The following is a 19,131-nucleotide window of genomic DNA, read 5'->3' as shown; positions in this document are numbered from 1 at the left end:
ACATTCCCGCTCTACTGAATTCACGAACCCCCTTCCACCATCCGTCGTCCAGTCCAAACGATTTCAAAATGAAACTGGAGTCGAAGCAACGGAAGGGAACAGCAAAAGAGAGCAGCTGGGCGTCGATCCACCGGAAGGGAGCAACAGATCAAAAGGAGCAGCAGAGAAAGAAAGCTCTCTCGCAGCCAGCAAAGTCGCCAAAAACGCCCAGAGCTTTTTTCCCCCGGCATGACACACTTTTGCCTTGCCAGAAGCGAGCCAGACCGGATCGCTTTCGTTTGGTCCCCTGGCCTGGGCCTCCCCTCCCTCTCCCTCCCCACCCCACCACCGCGCCCAAACCCAAACCAAACCCAGCCCCTTCCCTCCTTCCCTTGTTGGCGGCGCGCACGCTACAGGGGTCTCTATCAATTCCACCGCCGCATCACCCACATTCCCTTCCTCGTCCGCTTGCCCCACACGTGCGAGAGAGATTTATTTCGCCTCGGAGGCAGCCCAGCCCCTACCAGATACTACTACTCTCCCGCACGGACGTACCCGCCGGCCACGCCACCCCGCGAAGCAGCCGCCGCGCGCAGTCCTCGCCGGCGACAGCCGCACCGTCGTCGAGCCCGTCTCCAGGTACGCACGCGAGCGCCTTCCTCCTTCCTTGCCTCCCGCTCCCGGCCCATTTGGTGGCGTGGCGCGTGAACCCCTAGGCGTGCACGCGCGTGTCCCGCCGCAGCGTTCTCCGCCGAGGCGCGCGGCGATTGGAGCTCCCGCAGGGGCGAGCCGATGGCGGCGAGCGAGGCCCGACCGTGCCGACGCTGCTACCTGCTGCTTTGCTGCCTCCTCCATCGCTGCTGCTATTTATTATGTCGACTTGTTAGATCTGTATTGTCGTTGATCTCCATGTTTTCCTCTGGTGTTCGTCTTATCCCAGGGTCTCAGCGGGATGAGGGCGTCCTCTTCGTCCGCTACGCCGGCGGCTCGTGCGACCGCAGCATGGGCCGTCGTACTGCTCGCCGCGCTCTGTTCCGTCTCCCTCGCGTCCGCGTCCGTCGACTCCGTCTCCCTCGCGCCCGCCTCCGTCGACGCAGGTCGATAACCTTGTCTCTCAACACTCCCTCTCCTTTTTTCTGTTTTGCCACAGGCTTCCATGTTGCAGTACTACTCGTCTGGACGTTTCGTTTTTTCCATTCACAAATCACACGGACTCGCGTTACGATTTGAACCCTCGTACGCGTTCGGCTAAATTCCTCCCCAACTGGCACTTATTGCGGTGCCATTGTACTACTTTTACAAGGATTGATTTTCTGATAAATCGCAACGAAGTGTTCCTGCGCTCCGTGTGGTTCAGGTGTTTGTTAAGATCCCGGGACTTGATTAATCTGGAAATTTTGTTTGTTGGAAAGAAGATCGTCGTTCTACTTCGGGTGGCTTTACTTTCCAAGTTCATGACCGGGTCCATCCTGTCTGTCCATGTCCATCTATGTACTGTAGCACACGCGCAGTCCTACTCTTGCCTATTGTTTGCACTCGAATCCTGAGCTAACGATTTTTCCTGGCTCCGTCTGTTGCTGCAGGATTCTCGCCGACGCCCGCCGCTCCCGCCCCTACCCCCGGCTCCTCGGCGGCTCCTCCGCGCCCGCCATATCGCGCCGTCCTTCCCCGCAAGGTCCTCCGCCCGGCAGGTAGTTAATGCACCCTCCGATCATCCGGTCAATGATGCTTTGGCCAGCCTTCTCGCCCCGACCAGTGTCTGCACTCGTGGACCCTGGTTCTGCTTCTGCCCGCGCAGGCGTGGGGGTACTTTGAGCCTGTCGCGTGGGCCCAGCGCCCTTCTTTTGCTTTGTCCTCGGATACGGGCCCTTTGGGTTGATGCCAGTTGGCCATTGATTCCATCTTGTTTTGAAATCTCTCACATTCCATTCTGTCCTAGCCCTGCCTGCGCAGTGAATGACATGTGGGGCCATCTCCTTTTTGCAGGCACGGACGTGGACCTCGGCGCAGTCCGGCCGCACCGCGTGGACGAGGGTTGCGCCGGCAAGGAGGACATCGCCATCTACCAGGGCCGGGGGACGACGCTGCCGAGCGGGGTGCCGGCGTACACGGTGGACGTGATGAACCGGTGCTCAGGCGGCGACGGCGACTGCGCGATCGCTGGCATCCATGTGCGGTGCGGCTGGTTCAGCTCCGTCAGCCTGGTGGACCCGCGCAAGTTCCGGCGGCTCGCGCGCGACGACTGCCTCCTCAACGACGGCCAGCCACTCCTCGCCGGCGAGACCATCTCGTTCGAGTACTCCAACTCGTTCCCCTACCAGCTCTCCGTCGCCGTCGCCACCTGCGTCGACCCGGCCGCGGCCACCTCCCCCTAGCACTACCTACCCTCTACACACCGTACGGCGCTAGAGGTAGCACGTACGTGCGTGCGTAGCCTAAATACGTATAAACTCAGATATGTTATTACGTACTCGTCCTAGCTAGACAGTGGTAGGGCAATACGGCGATCGGTATAGGTGTAAGTAACTGGCTGGCTTTTCTCTTCCCTAGCTGCTAGGCAAATTTTGGTACGCGAAAAAGACCAACCGTGACACCTCGACGTGTCCGGAGCTGTCTTTTTGGGCAAGGATGGGGAAAATTCTACCGTGTTTTTGGCAAGTCAAGTAAATGCGACAAGTCCTTTTCGTGTGCATTGTCTACTTTCTCCTTTTGGGTGAGTTTTCCCGGCCCTGTGTGCAAGTGTTCTTTCTCATGCGGGATGGACTGCCTTCTTGCCTAGGCACAAGGGCGTAATTGCTGCTGCGCCGTGTGGCTCGTGTGTAGCCTAGTGCAGCTGGCTACGCCGTGTGGCTCGTGTGTAGCCTACTGTAGCAAGCGTAGCCTGTAAATGCGCTAGCCCTAGCTGGCTACGCGAATGACAGCCGCGTGACCGTGCGAGTCGTGTTTTCTGGGCAAAACCTCTCTCGCCTCCTTTGTGCATGGGTCTCTGTGCGTGACATGCAATGTGTGATTCGATGGGGCTTTGACAGCTCTGTGACGGGTACATTAATTGGACTGTGATGTCCTTTTCTCTCGGGATGCGCAAGGCTCCGTAGCTGGATGTGGGATTCCTTGGGCTCTCCTCCCAGTAACCGATGACGTGGGGCTACTGTAGATGCACCCACCGTCGTCGCAGGGGGGCTCGAACACCTCCTCGATCGTGATTCGTGAATGGGTTGCTGCCTTTGGTCCCAGCCGCAGCGATCGGTTCCGTGCAGTGGCAAAACAGCAAAGCGGGCGGTCTGCGACATGGGCGATGGCGGTCTGCGGGTGATACCGAAGGTTACGGTGCTCCCATGATAGAAGACGGCGCGGGTCGCTGGATCTGAAATTCAAGGGCCATAGGATGAGCTTCTAGACTTGTGCCTGAATATCAGATTTCTAGAGGTCTTTTATGAAAAGTTTCAGTAGCCTATCCTTCAACCTTTGGATTTCAGATCCAATGGCTGGTGTCATCTCGTATCATGGGAGCACCTAGCCTCTCGTATCACCAGATACTCTTTCCCCAAGGAGGAGAAAGACGAGCTCGATGTCTGCCCTGCACGTGTGGCATTTAAAAGGACCCGGAGCTAGTCATTGGGTGGCTGTCACGTGTGCCCGAGGCAGACATCGAGGGGACGCACGGCGCATATGTCGCCTGTCCATGGGGACACAAACTCGGCCTAGATTTGGGCTCGAATTGGGTTCACGCGGACACGAAACCGGCAGAAACGTGAAATGTGTCGCTGCACTGGGCCATAGCTTATGTCCACGCTGACAAAAATAGACGCGAGCGAAGGAAATGCGTCCCCGCATTGGAGTTGTCCTAAGAGCACCTATAGTTGGGCTTGGTAAAATAACCCCTCTCCCACACACAGACACTAAATGTTTGCGGATTCGCCCGGGCACGACTTTGCGGATCCGCCCAGGCACGACCACAGACATCATCAAACGACCCCTCGAAAGTCTTTTCCGACAGTCGCACTTTTCATATCGAAACCCTCAAATCCACGTAAATCGATGCACGTCCATCATACACATGAAGATCACAAGATCATTCAGTAGTTCATCAGGATGGGAATGGACCGGCCCACTCCGGCCCGGACTTGGTCCTGCTGGCCCCTCTCTTCTACTGAGGGATATGGAGCCGGTCCAATGGTCCAATACTGACCGGGCTCATGTTTCACTGGCAACATGGGCATCATCCTCGGCGATGGCCAGGAGAATCCGGTGTGGAGGCGACGGACTCAATCACGTGTTTTGTTCACAGCTGGGGTCCTTTTTGCAAAAGTCTAGGGACTTGCTTGTAATTCCTACTTTCTTTGGGTCCTTTTGTGCTTAGTGTTGTATCATTACTTTATGAATGAAATGTCCAAATCCCTCGGGATCCACATGTTGTTCAAAAAATGTTTCATTCAGCAAATTGGGCCGACCCATTTTAATACTAGATTGTAATAATAAGGAGTATTTACACCACAGCATTATTTCAAGTAGCATCATTTAGCTATAGTGATTTTTTGTAAGTTATGATAATAAAAATTTATTTGTCCAAACAAAAAAAGGAAGATGCCCCCTGTTTTTGGGCAAACCTTGTGTGCAAAAAAATAACTTGGACGGAGCTTCTTCTAAGGGCGATGTCAACACTCCACTGGTCATTTTTATTCTTAGGGTGATAAGTACATATCGTCCATCTTTACTCTTAGGGCGATAATTTTGTATCGGGCATATATATTAGCAAGAAAAGTGTAGTTAATCGAACACATGATGATTTGGTAATACCCTTTCACGATAAGAAATTATATTGCATTCATGGATCAAAATAAGCCCATGGAGGGTATCAGTCATACCCAATGATGAATTCCATGGCATATGCATTAATGCCATAGTTGAAGAATATGGATAATGTGTGAACCTAATGATGAATTCCATGGCATATGCATTAATGCCATAGTTGAAGAATATGGATAACGTGTGAACAATAGATTTTGATGTGTGGATGCAAACTTTCGGCTTGGTTGTTCATAGTTTTCACTCTTTTCCTTCTTCACCTTTGCAACCCTTTTTCCAATTGGAAGCTTGCGGATTATTCTTGCTTAGAGTAACTCCTTTGGGAACCCATGCCATGTTTCTCTTTTCAAGTTCTTGTGCACTTAGCTTTTGCAATTTCTTTTTTTGCCAATACAATAAGCTGAGTGGGCGCCCTGGCTATGATTTTGTTTCAAGCAATGGCAATTCTTGTTTTAGCTTGTGCACTCTTATGACCCACAAGTCTAGGGATCAATCTTAGTTCTTTTGATAAGTAAGAGTGTCAAACCCAACGAGGAGTAGAAGGAATCGATAAGCGGTTTTCAGCAAGGTATTCTATGCAAGTGTTATAAAGTAGTTGTGACACATAGTTTGATATCAAGATAACTCGTAACAAGTGACAAGTAACAAAAGTAACAAGATGCAGCAAGATGCCTCAATCATTTTTATTACAAAGGATAAGCTGGAAGTACTTCTTATAGTGATTAAAGCGTTCTCGAGGACACATGTACATTTTATCTATTAACTTCATCATGATTCATTGACTCATGTGCACTTCTTTGATAACTTGTTAGGGCATCTCCAACGGCAACCCGCAAATTTCGTCCTGCATCCGTCCGCGGATAGGGGAGGCCAGTCCGCGGACACGGATGCGGGAGGACGCCATCCAACGCTAGCCGGTGATACGACAATGACCTCATATTCCGTGGTTGAATGATGTACATGTCGTAGGGCGCAATGTGCTTTCACGCGTGAAACTTTTCATGCACTTGCACCCAGAAGGGCTGGCCTCTGCTCCTTCGTACGAAATTGTAGATACGGCCAACCACACATCGCACAACAACTCATCCTCCATGGTTGAGTAGTTGACCATCCTTCGTACCCTAAAAATGACATAGCATTTGAAAATAAGCTCAATGGCATTTGAGAGAACACCTGCGGGGCGTGCTGTCCGCCATGGAGGTCGTCGACGGGGGCGGAGTGTACCTGGGTACAGACGGCTCTAGAGTGGAAAGCTTCGTCCTAACGGTGAGCGGGCGTGTCGGTGTTGGTTGCGGACATTCGGCAATGCCTTTGTGGAGGCCAAAGACGTACAACATCGACGCGGAGGTGGAGGGTGTGGATGCAAAGCAAGGGGAGAAGGGGCAGAGTGGAAGGAAATGGCACCGGGAGGGGGAATGGGTGGGCCGGGGGTGTCGGAGTCCTACATTTTGGGTGTCCGGACTCCCACAAATCTCCATCACTTTGTCTCCAATTTGTAGGAGAAATCGTGTCCGGACCGCCCCTCGGACCGATACACGCCCACATTGGATGGCTTCCTCGGTCCGGACATCATAGTTTGGACGGATGCGGGAGGTTTGCGGGTTCGCCTTGGATATGCCTTATGTGGGTGGACCGGTGCTGAGGTCATGTTCTTACTTGAATAAACAACCTACTTATGATTACCTCCACTTGCAAGCATCCACAACTACAAGAGAAGAATTAAGATAAATTTAACCATAGCATGAAAATATGGATCCAAATCATCCCCTTACGGAATAGCTCATAAACTGGGTTTCAGGCTTCTGTCACTCCAGCAACCCATCATCTACTAAGTAATCTCATAATGCCTTCCCCTAGGACCAAACATGGTAATGTGTCATGTAGTTGACGTTCACACGACACCACTAGAGGAAGAACAACATAACACATCATTCAAACATTAAACGAAAACCAACTTCACATGATTACTTATAAGAAGACTTCTCCCATGTTCCCAAGGACAAACGGAACTACTAACAAATCATATTCATGTTTATGATCACAAGAGATAAATATATGATTAACAATCTAAACATATAATCTTCCACCAAGTAAACCAACTAGCATGAACTATGGGATGTAATCAACAACTAACAATCCACAGGTGCCAACCTGAGGTTTGAGACAAATATTGGATACAAGAGATGAACTAGGGTCTGGAGGTGAGATGGTGTTGGTGAAGATGTTGATGGAGATGAGTCCTCCCACGATGAGAGGAGCGTTGGTGATGACGATGGCTTCGATTTTTCCCTCCCAGAAGGAAGTATCCTCAGGAAATCGCTCTGGATTCCGTCAGAGAGCAAAAGTTCTCCTACCTAGGTTCCACCTCGAGACGGCGATGCTTCATCTTAAAAGTCTTCTTATGATTTTTTTTCTAGGAAAAATTGCTTCATATATTAGGATATGGGCTTCAGAGGCCTTCTATGGGCCCCACAAGCTCACATGGCACGCCTCAGGGGGGAGCCACCTAAGCTTGTGGGCCCATGCTAGGTCCTCTCTGGTATATTTCTCCTCTAGTATTTGTTTATATTCCAAAATAAATCTCTAACTTTTCAGGTCATTTGGACCTCCAAAGGATAGCTATCTCCACTGTAACTCTTTTCAGGTCTAGAATTCTAGCTACCGACAATCTCCCTCTTGTGATGTGACTTGCAATTTAAGAGAGAAAGGCATTAGAATTGCATCAAAAAGTGGAATAGAACTTCAAAACGATAAAAATAACAGTAGAAAAATATGATGCAAAATGTACACATCACACTCCAAACTTCTTATCTTCAGATTTGGCACTTGATTGACTTTTTTCATTGGCTTTAGTAGCCAACGCCAACACTTTAATTGGCTCTTTTTCATTTGACATCAAATCTGAAGTAGCACTCTTATGGCCATCTCTTATAACATGGTAAACTTGCTTGACCACCTCTCTATTATTCCTTGAGCTTTGGACCTATTTCTTATGATTGAACCGGTCTTCGACATGTGATTGTTCATCACATGTTTATGTTCTTGAAGGTGCATAATGTTGGTGATATGGTCTAGAATAAGATGGAGAGTGTTTCCTTGTATCATACTTGCCCCATGATGGATATTGATTTACATGAGCATAGGGGGGTATTCACGACATTGGCAGCCCATCATAAGGATATGAATATCTTGTATTAAAATTATCACTTTGCCAAAACCGATCCTCAGATTTGCACCTAGGGGGTGATCTTGATGCTTTTGAATTACTTGGCTGATAAGCACTTTTCCGTTCACTCTTATTTTGCAATTTATCTAATAATTGTGCAAAAGTGACTTTGTTTTCTCTTGTTGCCCCCAGTACTTGGGGTCTTTAGTGCAACATTGATGGAATCCTTGCCCTCAAGAATGTTATCATTGTGCTCTTGAACAATGATATGTCTCCAAGGTATCTATAGTTTTTTTATTGTTCCATGCTATTATAGTATCAATCCTGAATATTTTATATGGATTTATATGCTATTTTATATCATTTTTGGGACTAACCTATTAACCTAGTGCCCAGTGCCAGTTGCTGTTTTTGCTTGTTTTTGGCTTTCAGAAAATCAATATCAAATGGAGTCCAAACACAATGAAATTTTACGGTGATTTTTCTGGACCAGAAGGGACCCACGAAGGTTCGGGAGAAGACCAGAAGAGTCAAGAGGGAGCGACATGCTCATAGGGCGCGCCCCTTGAGCTTGTGGGACTCTCGTGGCGCCTCTTGACCTAATTTTGCCTCTATAAATTCCAAAATATTTCCAATATACTAGAGAGACACCCGAAACACTTTTTCCGTCGCCGAAAGCTTCTGTTCTTCCGTGATCCCATCTAGAGGCCTTTTTCGATACTCTGTCATAGGGGGAATCAAACACGGAGGGCTTATAAATCATCCTTGCTACCCTACCGATGATGCCTGAGTAGTTCACCACAGGCATACGGGTCCATGGCTAGTAAGTAGATGGCCTCTTCTCTCTCTCTCTCTCTCTCTCTTTGATCTTCAATACAATGTTCCACGATGTTCTTGGAGTTCTATACGATGTCATCTTCTTTTGCGGTGTGTTTGTTGGGCTCTGATGAATTGTGGTTTTATGATCAGATTATTCATGAATATGAATTGAGTCTTTTTTGAACTTTATTATGCATGATTGTTATAGCTTTGCATTTGTTTTCGATCTGTCCATTTGGTTTGGCCAACTAGATTGATTTATCTTCAGTGGGAGAGGTGCTTTGTAATGGGTTCGATCTTGCGGTGCTATATCCCAGTGACAAGGTAGGGGACAAGACATGTATTTATATTGTTGCCATTAAGTGTAAAACGACAGGGATTTATTCATATTGATTGGGTTTACTTTGTCGACATCATGTTATCTTACTTAAGGCGTTACTCTGTTTTATACTTAATACCCTAGATGCATGCTAGATAGCAGTTGATGGGTGGAGTAATAGTAGTAGATGCAGGCAGGAGTCGGTCTACTTGTCTCCGTGAGGCTCCAGGCTTCTGATTGATTACCAAGCTAGGTCAAAAGCCTAAGCTTGGGGAAGTACGTGTTTTCCACCGACATTACATTCACGTTCACTTATTTAATCTGTCGGTGTTCACACTTCTTCATTGTATCATCCATGTTTAGATTTATTTTTCTTGCTTTCTTCTTGTGTGTTTGAAAAACTTTAGAAAAAAACAAAAATTAGTTGTAGTTAGTTTATTTTCTATGCATGCTTAGTTGTAGTACTAAAAAGAAAACCCAAAAAGATTTCCTTGTTCTTCTTTTGCTTGTTGGGAGCTTTCCCGTGTACATAGTTTTTCTCGTTTTTGCTTTTCCCTTTTAATTGCTTGTTCAAGAAAACCAAAAACTCCAAAAACATTTTAGTGTGTTTCTCTGAATTTCTTTTCTTTTTATTCAAGTCTTACCGAGGAGAAGACCACGATGAAAATGTTGAGTGGCTCTCATATGAATAACGGTTGATCTAATAAAGAGCCCATTTTACCTTGTCTTCTCCTATTGAATAAAATGTTTTGCAGATTCCAGCTTAGTCCACGACACTCTTGCACTATTATTATTTTCACATCGTTCGGTCGTGAAGTGAAAGGCAATAATGATGATATTCAATGAACTGGCCGTGGCAGAGAGAAATGGGTATGAACTCGACTTGTTCTGTTTGTGTAAATATGTTTAACCTAGTATCCATGATTTAGCCCATTATGATTAAACATGTTTGCAATGACAATTAGAGATTATAGTTTCTCATGCCATGCATAAGTAGCTGTTAGTGGATAATGATTTATCTTGGATATCAATATTGCGTTAAAATGATTGTGATGTAGTATGATGATATGGTATCCTCCTCTGAATGTTCGAGTGGCTTGACTTGGCACATGTTCATGCATATAGTTGAATCAAAACCAACATAGCCTCTATGATATTTATGTTCATGGTGTTCATATCCTACTCATGCTAGTGTCCAATGTTACTTATGCATAATGCATGTTCATGACCGTTGTTGCTCTCTAGCTGGCCGCTTCTCAATCTAATTGCTAGCCTTCGCCTGTACTAAGTGGGAATTCTGCTTGTGCATCAAAAACCTTGAAGCCAAAGTTATTCCAGATGAGTCCACCATACCTACCTATATGCGGTATTACCCTGCCGTCCTAAGTAAATTTGCATGCGCCACCTCTAAAAACTTCTAAAAATATATCCTTTTTGTGTGCCTAGATCGTTCATGGAACGACAGGAGGTGGTCGGTATCTTCCATGCTAAGCGGGTTATTCTCAGGTCAAGTGTTTATTCACTCGCCATCGCACGAGAAAAGGGTGGTACGAGGGACGACCAGTCCCAAACTGCAAACAGAAAAAGCTTACAAATAATCGAACAAAAACTCCCAATGGAGTCAAAACCTTTACTTTTACCGCTTGGGAACCGCCACTAGCGTGCTTAGCATGGAAGATATTGATAACTGTTGGTCCTCAAGTAAATGAGAAGGGTGCATGTCTCAAAATATTATTTACCTCTATTTTAAAAACTTGAGCTTTGGCACCTCTGCAAATCACCGCTTCCCTCTGCGAAGGGACTATCTATTTACTTTTATGTTGTGTCATCACCTTCTAAAACAAGCGCTAGAACCTGAGAGCACTGCTGTCATGACTTATGCAGTGTGTGTAGCTAATGTTGGGTGCATCATGACTGGATCTTTTCTACCATGAATTACAGTGTTTAGTCGCTGCTGGAACTATGGAGGTGCTCTGCATTTATGTTTTGCAGTCTCAGAAAGGGCTAGTGAGATACCACTATTGTCATATTATATCATGGTTGTTTTAACAATGTGTTGCCGTTTGAATACCTTATTATTGCTCGCTAGCTGATTATGTCATTGATATGCGTTAATATAATCTTTAAGAGTTATTGTGGGCATGGTTAGTTATAATGTTGGCTGAAAACCTGGGTGCTGTTTAAGCTTATTTATGCAAACAAGAGCAAAAATGTCGTGAAATTGTCATGACAGATGTCCTAGCAAAAGGACTTAGTCGTAGGGCCATCGCAACTAGGAAGCTTAAAGGGGTTAATCGGGACAAAGGACACGAGAAGTTTTATACTAGTTCGGCCCCTTACGATGAAGGTAAAAGCCTACGTCTAGTTGTGTTTGGAATTGCTGGGGTTTCGAAGACCAGGGAGCGAATATGCTTGTCCTCGCTTCGAATTGTTGTCTCTTGCCCTAAGCCGCCGCCAGGTCGTCCCCTTATATACACGGGTTGACGCCTGGCAGCCTACATAGTCCCGGACGGCTCATAAAACATGTCCGGCTTGGTGATCTCTTTTACATGCCTTTCTTTACAAGTCTTTCCTTACATACGGCGGTTTACAATATTGGGCCTTAAGCCGCCTCTGGCCTTAGGCCTTCTATAAGTCTTAATAAACTATCGCCTTGAATGTTACTGGGCTTCTTTTGTAACCCACCATCGGGGCTGACCCGGCCCCTCTTGGGCGGGTCTTACCTGGTAGCTATATTCCCAACATTAGGCCCTAGGTTGACTTTGAACTTTGTTCTTTGTCAATCTTCAATACTTAGAGGAAATCCATCTTCCTCTCTCTGTAAAAATTTTGTAACTCGCCGTGACATCATCTTCTGAAAACATAAAAGACTGTTATGACGTCATCCTCAACAGATCTTCATCTTTTAATGTCTTCCTAGAATCGAGGCATCCGTTTAGTTGGATAGTCATTATTTGGGTCTTCCTTGATTTGGCGCCCGCCTGTTCACTTATCCCCTTATAAATAGGCACGCCCCAGTCTTTCTCATTCTTCTCTCTCTCCGTCTTCTTCCTCTCGCAACCCTACCGCCGCTCGAGCCCCGCCGCCGTTGCAGAGCTCCTCGTCTCAGTCAACCTTGGCTGCTGCATCAACCTGAATCGGTCCAGAGAACGGTGGCAACCTCCGTAGAAGATCCGTGGTTGTAAGTTTTCACCTTCCTGCTCCTCAGATCCGCATTAGGGTTTCTAAGTTTCCTGCATGTTCTTCACAGTTCGTCACGGTTTCCTTGTAGTTCTTCCACTGCAGCTTCTTCTTGATCCAAAAAGAAACATATACTCGTACGGTAGTTGTTTTGCGCCCATCCTTGATACTAGTAGATTCCTTCTTCTGGTAAAAAAGGCTTCATTAGAGCTCACAAACTCATCTGTGCCAGACTTTTAGGTCTATAATATTTTCCATTTTGAATGACCACTTGATCCAGAATAATATCAAGAATTTAGGAAACTTGTTTGCCTCAACATTTAGCCAATTCTGTTTCTGGTTTCCTTCAAATGTCTGTAGTCATGGCGGCTTATGACGCCATCTTACTTTTCCCTTATATGACATTAGCCCTTACTTAAGCCGCCATTACCTATTTGCACCATCATCATTTAATTGTTAATTTCACCATTGAATTGAACTGGCGCATTACTTTTCTTTTCAGTTCGTCTTTTGATCATCATGCCGTCAAAAGCACCGACCGTCTGCAACTGGGTCCCTTCCATAGTAACTGAGGACAACCTGAAGGAATTCTTCACCATAGGTTTTTTGCCAGGGAAGAATGTTATGTCTTACCGTGCACCTGACCCGGACAAGGAACGACCTAACCCAAAATACGGTGAAGTTATTGTCTTCTCTGACCACATGAATCGGGGCTTTTCACCACCCGGCTCAAAGTTCTTCAGAGATGTTCTCCATTTTTTCAAACTCCACCCTCAAGATCTCGGGCCCAATTCCATATCCATTATCTGCAATTTCCAAGTTCTCTGTGAGGTGTACCTTCAAGAAGAACCGACTGTGGAACTCTTTAAAGAGTATTTTTATCTGAACCGCCAGAATGAGTGTACAAATGGCCCTAGCTTGGAACTTGGAGGCATCTCAATTCAGCGCCGACAGAGCGCTTTTTTCCCTCTAATAGTCTTGCCGAGTCATCCCAAAGACTAGAATCTGACCTGGTTCTACTGTCAAGACACTTCACCAGCCAATGAGAAACCACTGCCAGGTTATCGCGCGAATCGTCTAGATTCCAAGTTTGCGCTCCCTGACAAGCTTACTGCCGCCGAACGAAGCTTATTCCATCAATTAAAAGGATTAACGCCTTACTGGGGAACAGCTTAACCGGAGTTGATTTGACTCGCTGTTGGGTCTCGTGGCGGGTCATCCCTCTAAGCCGCCGATCCAAATTGATGTATGAATATGGTGGAGGCCCAGATGACTCTCTTCGTCACAACTCTGTTCAACTAACTGTAGAAGATATTGTTTCAATTTCGACCATTCTGGTGAACGGCAAATATGAAGACTGCAACAAATTCGGGTTAAACCCTTTCTGCAAACTTAACCCGGCGCCGGAGGTAAGAAACCCCTGACCTTTTTCTCTTCGTATTTTCCTCAGCAGTTTTAAATGCTTGCCTGACCCTCCATCTTGTTTTACTTGTTTACAGGCCAAATCTAACTTCTGGAAAGCCAAGTATGATCATGAAGCTGCCAAGAAGGCCAGAGCTGCCACCATAGCCACCAAGAAGATGACCCGGAGGTCCAAAAAGAAAAAGAGCACTGCTGAGGACCTGTTGAAGCTTGACGATGATTCTGAGTCGGAGGTAGCCCTTGACTCCCTTGGCCAGTTTTTTAATAATCTTATTAACACTGACTATTGCCAGGACGACACAGGGGCCAGTTAGGCCGTAGAAGAAGAGGCAACTATTTCCTCCGACTCAGCCCATTTGCCAAGATAGAAAGTTCGACTGGTAACCCGGAAAGTAAGGTTTTCACACCCTTTGGCTTATTTGGACCCTCATTTTCTTTTGAAAAAGCAGCAACATGAGAGCCGCCGTCAGGCCCGGAACGACGATGAACCGCCTTCCATTCTTCAACAAACTCCTCAAAATGCCAGAATGAGGTCTCTTTTATCTTCATATTTTACTTTCCATTAATGGATCTTCTCCCTTGCATTACTAACTTTATTTTATCTTTGCAGGAGGTGTCCTGCTCTTCTGGCGACTCATCTTAGACTCAATTTCCGGCCTTCAAGACTGCCCCTGGGTATTGAAAAAAATCATCTTTCCTCCGTGTCTTTCAAACTGCATCTTTGTACTGACTGTCTCATAACATCTTTCTTAGTGGCCAAGCCAAGTCCAAGAAGGCCAAGGTGACTAAACCGACAGAAGACCCGTCAGTCCTTGTGCCTGAACCGGCCATGCCAACTTATCCCCCTCGAACTGAAGCACCAAAAGACCCGGCTGCCAATACTCAATTGGATCCTCCTGAGCTGTCAGCTGATGATATCGTAGTTAACCCCTCTACTGCGAGACCATCCAGTCCAGCTAACCAACCATCATCTTCTGATCATGACATTCTGGTCACTGGTAGCCGTTTTGTTGAATCGGGGACTCCTACTGTGTTAGCTTGGCACACTGCTAAACAAGAAGCCTTGGAAAGACAGAAAGTGTGTTTTGACATATCTCACTACACTCATCTGAACGCTAGTGACATATTGTCCGGCTATCTCAGCCATGTTCACTCCAGCCGTGAGTCAGAAATTGAGATGGTCAAGCAACTGCAGCTGAAATATGAGGTATGTTCTCCGGTTTACTTATACTCCGCCAGCCCCAAGTCTTCAGATGATGAACCTGAATGATCTGGAGACTTTATGATATAGATTGATATCTTCTCTCTAAGTTTTTCAAAAAGTCCAATAAAATAGTGTAAACTTCACCTGTAGTCCCCAAGGGCCGGCTCAATTTATCATAAATGAACCGGTACTTAACTTCATAGCTGTCTTTTACTAATCCCAACAAATATTGTAATCCGGCTTAATCTTGAGAAACTTTCTGAATATCATGCATTAGCCCCCAAGTGCCAAGTGCTGTTACTTTGTAAGGTACTTGGGACTTGAAATATTAAGAGTTATAAGAAATTGTTTTGGCAGACATTAGCCCCCAAGTGTCAAGTAGTATTGCAGTGCAAAGTACTTGAGACTTGAATCTTTATAACTTTTAGTTTAAGCCTTGACACACCTGTGTACGTTTTGTAGAACGCCCTATCTGAATTGGGCTCTCAATTAACTGATGCAAAGACCCGGCTAGCGGATCAAGAGGTAGAAATCAAGTCTGCTGTCGGCGTTCTGGGAACGGGGGTCCCCATACTTGCCTGCCTGCGGCCTGCGGCGTGGCTCAAAGGGGGGCCCAGCGCGGCCCATCTTCACCAACACAAACCCAAGACGCTCGTGAGGGGCCAAGCCTCGCGGGGCGGACGACGTGGAGCTTCCTCAGGCACGGCCTCGTCAGGCTGGCTCACGAGGAGGCGCAGAGACCAAGGCGGGGTACCTCACGAGGTGCCCGTGACACAAGCCATGACGACCAAGGGCGCCAGGCTGGTGCCAGCCCGCGCAGTGTCCTCCTTTCCTCTTTGGTGCAAAGGGGGCAAGCACAGCCGCGGAGTACCAAGGCATCAGGCAAAGGTTGCCATTTCGGTGCAACGAGACCAAGACCAGGAGGACTACGAGATGGAGGTCACCGTGGAGCCCAAGACGGCGTCATCACCAGAGCTCTGCGCAGGCAAAGACTACTTTTGTCAGGATAGCTGATACTAGCTGTCCCCCTTCAAATTAGCCCGCCATTGTTGGCTCCCTTCCCGCTCGATATTTGGGAAGAGGACCAGAGCCTGTATAAATAGGGTCAGCCACTCGCAAGAGAGAGGGAGGAGAAAAGAGAGGAGAGAGCTAAGGGTTTCGAAGAAGGAGGCTCTTTAGAGAGAGGTTTCGATCAGAAAGAGAGAGAGAGAAAGGTGACTGAACTCGTCCCAGCAGTTCATCACCCCAGCCAAGAATAGACCCTCGCGAGGCTGTTCTTCCTTATATTGTTCATCATCATGATCCCAAGAGGCAATCCACCACACCACACACTGGAGTAGGGTATTACACCACAACGGTGGCCCGAACCAGTATAAACCCGGTGTCTCTTGTGTTGTTCTTTTCTTAGTTTAGATCCTAGCAAGGCGGAGGAGTGCAGGTAGGTAGGAGGCGAAATCTCTGCGGGCACCCCAGTGTTCGAACCTCAAGGGTCTGCTGGAACCCGAAATCCGACATTTGGCGCGCCAGGTAGGGGTGCGCCGGGATTCGTCTTCCACCACCCCGTTCTCCTCCGACCATCACGCCCATGTCTGACGCTCGTCGGGCCCGCGCCGAGCACCAGGCCGCACTCGCTTCCCGCGTCGCCCAGACGGCCACTGTCGGCGGGCGTCCTCGCCGTTCCCCGTCACCTGCCGTCAATGCCGCCACCAGCCCGGCGGGGGAAGAGCAGCAAGCATCGTCCCAGCATCCGTCTGTGCGGCAAGACGGCCGCACCGCAACTCCCTTGCTCACCCCAGCTGGATCTTCGTCCCGCGCGCTCCGCGCGCCCATGGAGGCTCGGGCTGCACTCATCGCGGCAAACGAGCTCCTGTGCTACCGTCCCGTCAACGACGTCTACGAAGAATGGCTCGATCGCGTCGCCGAGCTCGTCCGCGCCGCAGGGGGCTCTCCTGCGCCGTCTGTTCCGCTGCACCGCACCCCGCCCCGCGCGGGCGATGAAGCTCCGGTGGCGCCCCGGCCTCCTCCTCCTCAGGACGACGCCATGGCTCCAAGGCGCGTGGCCCCTGGGCGGAACCCGCTCCGTCAGGCGCCAGCGCAGCAAGAGCAGAGTTGTCAAGAAGTCCCTCGCCCGCAAGAAGCTGCCCGGGCGCTCCCTGCTCCAGCACGTCGCGACCATGCTCCTGCTCCCGCGCGTTAAGACCCCGCGCTGCTCCCAGCTGCAGCGCGTGGGGACATGCAAGACCAAGCTCCCCGTCATCCAAGGCCTCCCGTAGCCATAGCAGGCTGTCGCGCCTTCACCGCCGAGCTACGCAGCGTCGCGTGGCCCGACAAGTTCAAGCCAGACTTGCCTCCTCGCTACGACGGCACGGCTGATCCTGCGGAGTTCCTCCAGCTCTACGAGCTAGGCATCGAAGCTGCCAACGGAGACGAGAAGGTCATGGCGAACTGGTTCCCCATGGCGCTCAAGGACGGGGCCTGCACCTGGCTCCTGAACCTGGCTCCAGGCACAATCTCTTCCTGGGACGAGATGCGCACCCGCTTCATCGCCAACTTCCAAGGCACTCGCGACCGGCCACCCGCCGTGAGCGACATGCGCCGCATCAAGCAACAGCCCGGGGAGACCCTGCAGAAGTACATCCAGCGCTTCAACAACGCGCGCCTCAAGATTCCCAAGGTGACTGAGGAGGCCATCATCTCGGCCTTCTCCGACGGCGTGCACGACGTCAAGATGAAGGAGGAGCTGGCGATGCATGAAGACCTTTGCACTTCCTTGGAGCTGTTCAACCTAGCAACCAAGTGCGCCAGGGCCGAGGAGGGGCGTCTCTCCCTCCTCGAGCTGCCTGCGCAGACCCAGAAGAGAAGAAGCCCAAGGCCAAGGATGTGAAGCGCAAGGGGGCTGTCGTGCTCGCGGCAGAACCAGAGACCAAGCGGGGCAGAGATCAGCCCGAACCTTCCAAGGGCAGCCGGTACTGTGTGTACCACGACCTCCACACCCACAACACCAACGAATGTCAAGAGCTCCGAGCTGTGCGAGAAGGAAGGATCGGCCGTCGCCCTGACCGCAGTGACCGGTGCTACGATCGAGGAGGAGGAAGGAACGCAGGACGCTGGGAAGACCATGGCCCGCGCCAAGGGTGGCGCGATCAACCTCGCGAGGATCGCTGGCAAGACCCGCCTCGCGAGGGAGGCTGGAGGGATCAGCCTCGCGAGGATCGCCTGCAAGGCAACGCAGGCCTCCCATCACTGCCGCCGCAGCCAAGGAGAAACGAGGACCGCCACCAGGACGAGGGGGCTGGGGGATTCAAGGAGCCGCGTGCGATCGCCTGCATCCTGAGCGGGGCACAAGCCCCAGCCTCTCAGCGCATCTTCAAGCAGTTCGCCCGCGAAGTAAACGCAGTCCTCCCCAGGCTCGAAGTCACGCACCCTCTCAGGTGGTCGGCGTGCGCCATCACGTTCAGCTCAGCAGATCAGCTCAAGTGTGCGTCTACAGCTAGAGTTCTCCTGATGCTTTGCTCCCCGATCGTCAGCAACATGGTGGTCACCAAGACCCTCATCGATGGCGGGTCAGGGCTCAACGTCCTGTCCGTGGAGACATTCAACAACCTCCAAGTGCCCTATAGCCAGCTTCAGCCAACCAAGCCTTTCTTCGGTATCACCGACGGCTCCACGGTCCCGATTGGGCAGGTCCGCCTCCCTGTCACCTTCGGGGCACACGACAACTACCGCATCGAGCTCATCGACTTCGACGTCGCTCACATTCGCCTACCGTACAATGCCATCCTTGGGTACCCAGCGCTGGCCAAGTTCATGGCCGTAACTCACCACGGCTACAACGTCCTCAAGATGCCAGGAAGCGGCGGAGTCATCACGGTGCCCTGTGAAGAGAAGGACGGGTGTGTTCCCTGGAATGAGCCTTTCAGGCCGCGTCACTGGAAGACCCGGATCATGGAAGCAGGAGACCTCCCGAGACCGCCCCTAAAAAGAAGAAGACATCGTCCGACCCGACCACTCAGGAGGCAGGCCCCTATAGGCCCGCGCCTGCCCAGAGGGAACCTCCTTCCATCGCATAGGAAAGCGCGCCCAGCGCCCTCCTCAGGCAGGGCTCGGGGGCTCTCCCCTGGAGGGCCACCGACCTAGCTAGGGTCACGAGGGAGGCGCTTGGGCACAACATGGAGGCGTGTTTCGAAGCACGTTTCCCTCAAGAAAGAGCAAGGCAAGGAGATCCAGACCCTCAGG

General features: G+C 49.6%; 1 protein-coding gene across 1 annotated transcript; it reads left to right on the top strand.

Moving 5' to 3' along the window:
- Window positions 1-365: 365 nt before the first annotated feature.
- On the top strand, window positions 366-2,671 carry LOC119268573 (TPD1 protein homolog 1A-like). Its single transcript, XM_037550261.1, has 4 exons — window positions 366-618; window positions 920-1,076; window positions 1,563-1,670; window positions 1,966-2,671. Exons 2-4 carry the CDS (start codon window positions 932-934, stop codon window positions 2,352-2,354), a joined length of 642 nt encoding a protein of 213 aa, XP_037406158.1. The 5' UTR covers window positions 366-618; window positions 920-931; the 3' UTR covers window positions 2,355-2,671.
- Window positions 2,672-19,131: the final 16,460 nt, after the last annotated feature.

Source organism: Triticum dicoccoides, chromosome 1A (genome assembly GCF_002162155.2).
Source record: "Triticum dicoccoides isolate Atlit2015 ecotype Zavitan chromosome 1A, WEW_v2.0, whole genome shotgun sequence".
Taxonomy (NCBI): Eukaryota; Viridiplantae; Streptophyta; class Magnoliopsida; order Poales; family Poaceae; genus Triticum; species Triticum dicoccoides.
The sequence above is the reverse complement of the archived record's forward strand: the minus strand, read 5'-3'. Positions and strand labels throughout refer to the sequence as shown.

Bases quoted from the DNA above. Each gene is read 5' to 3' on its own strand.
- LOC119268573 (XM_037550261.1), top strand. From the start codon at position 932: ATGAGGGCGTCCTCTTCGTCCGCTACGCCGGCGGCTCGTGCGACCGCA. The intron at 1,077-1,562 runs GTCGATAACCTT...CTGTTGCTGCAG, and splicing joins GCCCGCCTCCGTCGACGCAG to GATTCTCGCCGACGCCCGCC. The intron at 1,671-1,965 runs GTAGTTAATGCA...TCCTTTTTGCAG, and splicing joins CAAGGTCCTCCGCCCGGCAG to GCACGGACGTGGACCTCGGC.